The 9,490-nt window shown below is 52.7% G+C and overlaps 4 protein-coding genes across 4 annotated transcripts; 2 read left to right on the forward strand and 2 right to left on the reverse strand.

Annotated features, from left to right (window-relative positions):
- Positions 1-505: 505 nt before the first annotated feature.
- Positions 506-1,820, forward strand: LRP88_04679 (chaperonin 10-like protein; the record flags this gene model as incomplete). Its single annotated transcript, XM_083241250.1, has 4 exons — positions 506-562; positions 610-980; positions 1,032-1,440; positions 1,497-1,820. 4 exons carry the CDS (start codon positions 506-508, stop codon positions 1,818-1,820), a joined length of 1,161 nt encoding a protein of 386 aa, XP_083102398.1.
- A 738-nt stretch (positions 1,821-2,558) lies between these two features.
- LRP88_04680 (putative glycerol dehydrogenase) lies at positions 2,559-3,726 on the reverse strand (the record flags this gene model as incomplete). Its single annotated transcript, XM_083241251.1, has 5 exons — positions 2,559-2,742; positions 2,807-3,057; positions 3,114-3,275; positions 3,326-3,591; positions 3,669-3,726. 5 exons carry the CDS (start codon positions 3,724-3,726, stop codon positions 2,559-2,561), a joined length of 921 nt encoding a protein of 306 aa, XP_083102399.1.
- Positions 3,727-4,971: 1,245 nt separating this feature from the next.
- Positions 4,972-6,010, reverse strand: LRP88_04681 (t-SNARE syntaxin; the record flags this gene model as incomplete). Its single annotated transcript, XM_083241252.1, has 2 exons — positions 4,972-5,672; positions 5,767-6,010. 2 exons carry the CDS (start codon positions 6,008-6,010, stop codon positions 4,972-4,974), a joined length of 945 nt encoding a protein of 314 aa, XP_083102400.1.
- A 1,282-nt stretch (positions 6,011-7,292) lies between these two features.
- Positions 7,293-7,882, forward strand: LRP88_04682 (acyl-CoA N-acyltransferase; the record flags this gene model as incomplete). Its single annotated transcript, XM_083241253.1, has 2 exons — positions 7,293-7,579; positions 7,639-7,882. 2 exons carry the CDS (start codon positions 7,293-7,295, stop codon positions 7,880-7,882), a joined length of 531 nt encoding a protein of 176 aa, XP_083102401.1.
- Positions 7,883-9,490: the final 1,608 nt, after the last annotated feature.

Below are 9,490 nucleotides of genomic sequence, written 5' to 3' on the forward strand. Positions count from 1 at the left end.
GACACGGCTTTCGAAGCCGCAAGAATTGAAAATTGCCCATTCTCTTTCGCTGTCATGGGGGCCGAGAGGCGTCATGGGGCGTCATGGGACGTCTCCCGCGGGGCCCATCATCCATCGTGGGGCGGGTTTTCCGACCCGGGCGAGATCCATCTCGGCCCTCTCCCCGCGATTGTATTTTTTCTAGGCAGCGTGACGGTCAGAGTACGTCTGTTACCATTCGAGCGTCTTCTGGAAAGTCGTGTGCTTTTAGTACTTTTTGCCTTGAGCTCCTCTGGAAGTCCCTCGGGTTTCGTTCCAATATCGGACCCGGCTTGAATCCCCCCCGGCCCCCCTTTTACAACTAACCCACGTCGCGCTCTTCCTCTCACCTCCATTCGCGCCTCTCCAATAATTTCTTTCCTTTATTATTTCATTCTAGATACCATCTCGTGCTCATAACTCGTCAATTGGCCTGTAGTTCACATCCATTCACCCCATCTCTCCACCTTCTCACATATCCTCCACAATGGCAACTGAGCGTGTAAGAGCTTCCGTCCTCCACGGCGAGAAGGATCTCCGTATTGTAAGTTGAGCTATCTGGGAAGCTTTACCAAGCTAACCATCGTACAGCAAGAGCGAGAGCTTCCCCAGCCTGCCAGCAACGAGGTCCAGGTCGCCGTCCAGTCCACCGGTCTCTGTGGCTCCGATCTTCACTACTACAACCACTTCCGCAACGGCGACATCATCGTCCGTGAGCCCTTGACCCTTGGCCATGAGTCCGCCGGTACCGTTGTCGCTGTCGGCTCAGACGTCATCCACCTCGCCGTCGGAGACCGCGTCGCTCTCGAGGTTGGTCTGCCTTGTGAGGCCTGTGAGCTCTGTGGTGAGGGCCGTTACAACATCTGCCGTGGCATGAAGTTCCGTAGCTCGGCCAAGGCGAACCCTCATGCCCAGGGAACTCTCCAAGAGAAGATCAACCACCCTGCCAAGTGGTGTCATAAGTAGGTATCGCTCCTTCTAGATCGCTTAAAGTCGTTCTAACAAGAGCTCAGGTTGCGCGAAAATGTCTCCCTCGATCTCGGTGCTCTCGTTGAGCCTCTCTCTGTCGCTATGCACGCCCGAGACCGCGCCGCTCTCCCCAAGGGCTCAACCGTCCTGGTTCTCGGCGCTGGTGCTGTTGGTCTCCTCGCGGCCGCCGTCGCCAAGGCCGATCAGGCCAAGACTGTCATTATCGCAGATATTCTAAAGGATCGAGTTGACTTTGCTACCTCCAACGGCTTCGCTGACGCTTCCGTGGTTGTCCCCATGGAGCGCCCCCAGACCATTGAGGACAAGCTTGCCTATGCTCAGAAGGTGGCCGCTATGGTCAAGGAGACTCAAGTTAACGGAGAGGCTGTTGGAGAGGTCACGGCTGTCTATGAGTGCACTGGTGTCGAGACCTGTGTGCAAACTGCCATCTATGTAAGTCCGCGACTACTATTTCGTCCATTGACAACCCACTAATACGTTTCTACTAGGCCACCAAGCCTGGCGGCAAGGTCATGATCATCGGCATGGGCACCCCCATCCTCACCCTCCCCATGTCCGCCGCCTCCCTCCGCGAAGTCGACCTCATCGGCGTCTTCCGTTACGCAAACACCTACCGCCAGATCATCGATCTCCTTAACAACCCACCCGCTGGTATGCCCGACATCAGCTGCCTCGTGACCCAGCGCTACAAGGGCCTGGACCGCATCGAGGAGGCCTTCAAGATGGCGGGCAAGATCAAGGACGAGAGCGGAAACCTTGTGATAAAGGTGGTTGTCGATACTTCGAGCAACGGGGACTCTCCCCGGCTGTAGATTTAGTTGTTAAGGTTTGGGTGTGTTTATAGAATCGGGGAAAACGGCGAATGTTGATGAATGATGTCTTTGGGATGGGTAGTTTGCTAGCAAAATGGATATGGGTTTCATGATCAACTTCTATTGTTTCCGTAGCCCCCAATCCAAGCTACAGGGTAACAATACAAGTGAATAATTATCGCCAATGAAGGAGCCTCCATCCTTGGACTTAAGACTCATGACGTGCTTATAAGGTGAAATCTAAAGCATTAAATACTCGGATTTCGGGGTCCGACAAGAATGAAACAGCTCGGGTCCAGTTCGTACAAGGCCGCGGGATTCTGGGCCGAGTTCATCGGGCGGAAACTGGTTTCCGACAACGGAGCCCCGCCATGAAGCAACGCGGGGCAATTCACAGCCAAGATAGGTCTTCTCACACGGAAGATATCATGATTAACGAGGGAGTAAGGTAAGGATGAAAACTTGGATGATGAGAATTTTATTTAGGATGGACTTCATCATGCTGAATACCCGTTTTGCTTACCAAACTAAATACAAATGATACCATCTGTAGCATAAGACATATCTTATGAACCAAGATTTTATAAGAGAGTTTTTATTCATTCATGAAGCTTCTATAGGGCCTCTAGTCTATTACATAAACGACATTGTGTGATTTTCATCTCACTTTTATCTCATAATCTCATCCAAAACTGCAATTCTTAACCCTTTATCGTAAACCTACAGCCGTCCTTGAAGTCACGACTTGTCGGGGAAGCCAAAGTCGACACCGAAGGGAGGGTAGACGTATCGCTTCAGCTCACCCTTCTTTGTGAGGTCGTCCGAGTAGTCGTTGAGGAGCTTCAGGTCGTCGGCGTCGAGGTCGACGATGGTCTTGTTAGCGGAGATGCGCTCGGGGGTGACGGACTTGGCGAGGACGGTGCTGCCACGGGCGACTAAAGTTGCGTGTTAGTTATGAATTGTAACTCTGATATCGATGTAGAAACTCACCGTGGTAGCTGAGGAGGATGGTAGAGGCAGAGACACCCTTCTTCTCGGCAATCTTGACAACGGGCTCAGCGGTCATGACGGGACCGCCAGTGCTGCCGAGAGGGCTGTAGGCCTCAATGTGGATGCCCTTCTCCTTGCAGAAGTCGACAATCTCCTGCTGGGGAAGGCTAGGGTGGTTCTCGATCTGGTTGACGGCGGGGATGATGGTGGCATGAGGCAGAAGCTCTTCAAGGTATCGCTTGCTGTACTGTAGTGGGATGTCAGTCTCGAGCTCTGTGTTAAATTAAAGAGAGGAAGGCTTACGTTGCAGACACCAACGCCCTTGGTCTTGCCGGTAGCGGGAAGCTTCTCCATCTGCTTCCAGCCATCGACGTGGTTGTAAGATCGGATAACATCTCGGGAACCGTCCTCCTTGGTGGGGAACTTGTCATGGTTACCCTCGGGGTTGAGGAGGAGAGGCCAGTGCTACACTCATCAGCAAACATTCTTCTTTTCAAGGGAAAATTGCAACTCACCACTAGGAAGAGATCAACGTAGTCAAGACCGAGAGCCTTCAGGGACTTGTCGAGAGCCAGCTCGCAGCGGGTGTTGTAAGTAGCCCAGACCTTGGTCACGATAAAGATGTCCTCGCGCTTGACGCCAGCGTCGAAAGCAGCCTTGAGGCCCGCACCGACCTCCTCCTCGTTGCCGTAGCAGTAAGCGCAGTCGATCATCTTGTAGCCATCCTTGAGAGCGAAGGTGACAGCGGCCTCGACCTGACCGGGGGCGGACTGCCAGGTGCCTGTAGACGAGCGAGAGTCAGTCAATTGACTCGCCCAAAGCTTCCAAAGAGCCGAACCACTCAAGAATAACACGTACCGAGACCGACAGCAGGAATCTCCTGGCCGTTGTTGAGCTTGAAGCTGGTGGGAGCCATTGTGTGAATCTTGAAGCGGGTGGAAGAGAGTGGGGGTTGTCTAAAGACGAAGGATGAAGAAGAAGGAAGAGATCGAGTCAAGAGCAGAGGGAGAAAAGAAGCTCCCACAGAAGCGGGCACCCTTGCGGCTATAAATCGCGTCCCCATCATGAACAATCCAGCTTTCCACGTAGCTCATCCCGCTCCCTCAAGCTCATGACCCTTCTTCCCCCCCAATCTGCTCCGATGATCCGCGGGGTCAAATCCGAGTCGAGTCGAGTAGGACCCCACCAAGCTCCGTCACTTTTCATGGTCCATGGCGGGGCCCCAAAGGAGAAAGACACAGGTTTGGGGTGTGCGAGGTCCAGTTGGTGGAGCCGAGTCATGATGTACTGGTACGAGGGCGTCGGTGGACGGAGAATTCGTGCCCGTTCTCGGGGTGGGGTTGGTCCGAGGGGGCAGCAGCCACGCATCATGCCTCTCCTCTTTGTGCTTTATCCATGCGGAATCACAGGCTTTTCCGTCTTTTGCTGCATGCTGGATGTAGGTACACACTTGGTTGGCGCCGCACGATGCTCGTAGTGGCCGCCACAAGGTGGATCGAGTCGGTAAGAACCCCGGTCAATCTTCCGGGCTGTTGGACACTCTGCCCCCAACGGCTGACAAACTTCTGCTTTTGAGAGAGACGGAGAGCTTGTTGAAACGCTAACTGACTGATCGTTGGTCACAGAATCAGTATCATTCTGGGATACCCCGCGTTTCGTGGCCTCGAGCTCGTTTAAATACTCTTCCTCTGGCTCTTGGTTGGTGGATATCCAAGCTTCACCCACGACACATCACTCGGCGGCTGGAGAAACGAGATTGCTGTTCTACTGATTCAGCAGTAATTATGAAACCCCCAATCTGGGTATCCCAAGAGCCCTTCGCCGAGACTCTTGCCTCTCTCTATGCCGTCCTCGTCTGAGCTCTAAGGAAACGACAGGAAACTATACATACATACAGATGGAAAAGAAAAGAGAATGCACCAGTCGGTGATATCCATTACAACAAAGATGTGCCAAAAACTCCCCTCTCCATGTCCCTGGTTTTTTGCGATCCCGCCTCTTCTCGTCGTGCGTCATTGTTTCTTTCATGATCCAATGTCTAACCCGACACAAGAACCCAAAGCCTGTGGCATGTTAGCAATGATCATATCATCAGGGACCGCCGCCAAAGCACGGCTAGGACCTCAAGCCTAGCCGTCCCCTCGTGGCAACATGTGAACACTTACAAAAAGAATACCATCAGCACACCAAACATCTTGGCAATCAGCCATCTGTTGCTTGATACTCGAGACCAGTACTTGAGAAGCTCTCGTTGCGCTCCCTCAACGTTGTCCACTACATCCTCCGTGTTGGCATCGATGCGCTGGATCATCTCGCTCTGCTCCGATACCATGGTCGCCAGTTGTCCAAAGATGCTGCCCAATTCGCTAATCGTCTTCTCGATCGCTTCGATCGCCTCTCCTCGTTGTTGGATGTATGTGTTGGTAGGTTGGGCCTCCTCCATCATCAACAATTGCTGGTCGCCCACGGGGTTGAGGGAGAGCGTGTCTTGGCCTGGAGCTGGCGAGTTACGGGCGGGTGTTCCGTAGAGCGGCGAGGCGGACTGTTGGATAGATGGCTGTGCATGCTGCGACACTGACGAGATGAAGTTTTCCGTTCTTGATCGCGAAGCCTGGATATTCTTGGTTCTCTCCTCCAGAACATCTTTGAAGTTGACCGAGACATCAGTCAGTTTGCCTTGCAGCAGATATACGACGTTCTTGTTGTGCTCGCCCTCCTGGTCGGCCTTCGGGTGCTGGCTCTTGGAAAGTGTTTGTAAGGCGCCGATCTGCTGGTTGAGAGACGACAGATCCTGCTTGATGACGAAGGTGAGTTCGTTGATCTCGACTGGCCGGTCGTCGAAGAGGGTACGTCGCTTCGCCACTATTTCCTGAAATTAGCTTTTGGCGATCAAAACAATCGCGCAACGAGACACCAAACGACTGTCTCGACTGCCTCCCATAAGACAAAAACTCACATTGTGCTAGCTTTTCCAGCTTGCCCATAGTCGCCGAGATGCCACGGCCAATTTCGGCTGCCTTTCTGGCAAAGTCAGATCGCCTCGGCCGGCCGTCAGCATTGCCGTTGGCGGCATTCTTTTGCGCGTCGGTCAGCAGAGACCGGCGCTGAGAGCTGACTTTGGAGGTGGCCTGCTTGCGCTGCGCCTGGGCAAGAACTGACTTGAACTCGGAGGTTCGGTCTTGGATAGATGCGACAGCCATCGTGACTGTATTATGAGGGGTTGAAGATGGGCTCGAGGGAGGGGAGGACTGCGGCCAGCGCGGCTTCGGTTCTCGAGCAGTTCGCGGCGTAAGTAAGGGCGGCGAGGGATATGCCACCTAAACGCCCGACAGTTGTTGATTATGAGGCGCCAAGTCGTGAAGTTCGGCGTTGTTGATGGTGCAGGATCGGTGCGGAAGGGGCCGGATCAAGTCTCGGTTCGGACGGGTGAAGGGTGATTGAGGGCGGGAGATGACGCGGAAGCGAATTGCAAGATATTAAATAGAGGTAGAGTATTATTAGTTGCCTCGACAGCGTAGAGTCTGACCAAGTTGAGTTGAATACAGTTGCAAGAGAATGCTAGACGTGCAATAGAGTTGCGCGCTGCAGGGACGGAGAAGAGGCTACGCAACCAAGAATGTCAGAGACAAATGAGGTTTGGCGTTTCTGCGCCTGAAAGGAGATTCGGGACGTGTCGTTGGTTTGTCTTGGTTCCAGGCCGTCCTGGCCAGAAGCACAGACGTCGAACCGCCACGCTGGCTCCTTTGAATGTTGAACCGAGGTATTTCCGATGTGGCTAGTGACCTTCGTGATTGTGTGGCTTGACGGATTGGACTCGCTCGGGATGGATGTTGCAGTGATACATGTCCTTCGTATCAATGTTGAACATGGAGCTGGCCCTCAAGAAGCGACCGAGGACAGAGCTGTGCGAGGAGTTGCCATAAAGTTCTCGCCTATCTTTTTTTGAGTGCGAGGCCAGGTTCAGACAATCTCGTCAACCTTATTGGTGTTTATTCAACACGTGGGTGTGAAGCAGACTAAAAGAATGCGTACGGAACGGACTTTACAACTTCACTTCAACCTTGTCATTTCAATCTCAAAGCATAGTTGAAGTAAATACTTGTTGAAGCTTTGCGCATCTTGGACATCGCTGCATCTAGTGAAGCCGAAGAAAGATTCACTTAGATTGCCGTGCCTTTCAGGTCCGGGCTGCACTCAAGTGGAGTCAGCGTGAAACCGCCACTCAGCGTACTTCTCGAAATAGTATACGGAGTAAGCGATCCATAGATACGATTGACATAATCCCCCTATCAAGCCCCCGCCAGACCTTTGCCAGCTTATAGGACACTTTTATCCTGCGTGCATATTGTTTCTTGCATCGTTTCCTCGCTTCTACTCGACAATTGCTTCCTATCCGTCGTGCAATCCCTCGAATCGTTCGCTGCCAGCCTCCTTTCTTCCACTTCGATCGACCCCGCGAAACCCCGCCAAATCGACACCGCCATGGCTCAAGAAGGCATCTTCAGCGCCAACCTCCTTTCCCCTGAGGTCAAGGCTGCTCTGCCCGCTGGCTACACTCTGCGCGCCCTGCGAAAGTCCGACTTTGACAGTGGCTTCCTTGACTGCCTGCGCGTCTTGACCACTGTTGGTGAGATCAGCGAGGCCGACTTTGCGAAGCAGTACGACGAGATGGCCGCTGCTGGCAGCTATTACATCATCATCATTGAGGATACCACTCGCGCAGAGCGCCCTGTTGTCGGAACTGGCGCTCTCATCGTTGAGCGAAAATTGTAAGCCAATCTGACACCATTCCAACCTGGCATTGGAAGCTGACCAACTCTCCCTGCAGCATCCACAACCTTGGCGCCGTCGGCCACATCGAGGATATCGCCGTCGCAAAGGACCAGCAGGGCAAGAAGCTGGGTCTCCGAATCATCCAAGCCCTCGACTACGTCGCTGAGCAGGTTGGTTGTTATAAGAGCATCCTCGACTGCAGCGAGGCCAACGAGGGCTTCTACGTCAAGTGCGGCTTCCGACGAGCTGGTCTCCAGATGGCCCACTACTACGAGGGCACCAAGGGTAAATCACAGTGATTTCTTTATAATGTTACAGACGTGTAGGCGTGTTGGAGGCCTAAGTGCTGTGCCTGGGCTGTGACGCGCTTACACGTACACATGTTTCTCTTTTTGTTGGCATTCACCATCTCAGTGCGTTGCACAGAGGCTGATGCGGTTTCGCATGGCGTAGGAAGTAAAATATAACGAAGGTGTCTGGACATTAGAGGGTAGATCGGTTGCCGGATGAAAATAGACGAATATTTCTGTGCCTTGCTGCAACTCTTCGCGCAGTGTGTCCTTGGTCACATTTGAGCCTTGAAACCCTGATGTAGAATGAGGATTGAAGACCTTACCCGTTTGACTAAACGGCAGTGATGTTAAGACACTTCTTAAGGGGTTTCATCTTACTTTTATCGCCGTGATGGTTGCAATGAAGAGGAGGGTGAGAGATGTAGGAAACCCCATCATTGGCTGGTATAGGCTCCCATTGGACTTGAGCACCGCTGATACAAGATACGACGAGACCCATCCAAAAAGAAATAAGGAACGCAATCACTGGCAATGCCTACCAGTTGGATCTGAGTTCGGGGAAAGAAAGAGCCGATAACCGACTTGACGTCTTCCCAAGAAGGTACCCATCACGCGCGTTAGGGAAAAATCAGGACACTGGTACGAAGATCAGCTTCTGCTTCCTAATGATGCCTACCAATGTGGAATATATTTTTACAAAATAATCTAGAGAATGCCTTTGATGGCATATTCTTCCACTATTTAGTTATTATTATATCTATTTAAATTTATAGTAAAGTCATGGCATAGGACGTGTTAGATGTCCTTTGTCGTTCTGGTGTCTCGATTATTTCTTGTCCCGCGTACGTGTCATCCCTCGACACCACTCGACGTCACCCCCCGACTACGAAGACGGGGCTTGCGTGTGTTGTCTTGCAAGGGTCCGGCGCAGTGGTGGTCGTGGTACGCGCGTGGTTGGTGTGCTACGTGCGACGCGCTTGAAAGTGCAACAGGTTTGTTACGTCTTGTGATCCCCCGCAGTCAAGGATAGGAGGAGAGAGAGGAGACAAGACAACTAACAAAGCCGGGAGGCTGCGTGAACAGGTTGCATGGCCACTTTTTGGGAAATTTGCTCCTGATGATTGCCGTTCCGAGGCTGCATTCTTGGACCCATGCGGACAGTATCCAGGGGCTTGAGGGTTAGTCCTGGTTTGTAGGTCGGGAAACTGAGCCACATTGAGTGACGAACCCTTCAAGCTTTCAATTTACGTTTCCAGAAGCAAGTGGAGGAATGGGGTCCTCTTGACGGCACTCTCTTTGTACCTTGGTGGAGGCTGGCTGGTCAAGGTGCCATTCGCCGCTGGAACGGGAGTCCGATTAATGGACTTGCACTACGTCAGCAGAAGAGAGCTCTGTACCTAGCTCGTAGATGTGCTTCTTGCTCACCTCGTTGCGACACTTACAGCCATCGCAGTTTCTGAGAAGCTGCAGAACGTCAGTCACCAGCTCGTAACCGGCCCCTTGACCCATGTTTCGCATGCGCGTGTGTTAATTACCAGCTCCGGGTCTTGTTGATGAGCGTGGCACTAACGCGGAGTCGCAGCTGATCTCGTAGCCCCGTAGCGCTGTTTCGCT

The sequence above is a fragment of the Fusarium phalaenopsidis genome, assembly GCF_050370095.1.
Source record: "Fusarium phalaenopsidis strain FUZ10S chromosome Unknown contig_32292, whole genome shotgun sequence".
In the NCBI taxonomy this organism is placed as follows: domain Eukaryota; kingdom Fungi; phylum Ascomycota; class Sordariomycetes; order Hypocreales; family Nectriaceae; genus Fusarium; species Fusarium phalaenopsidis.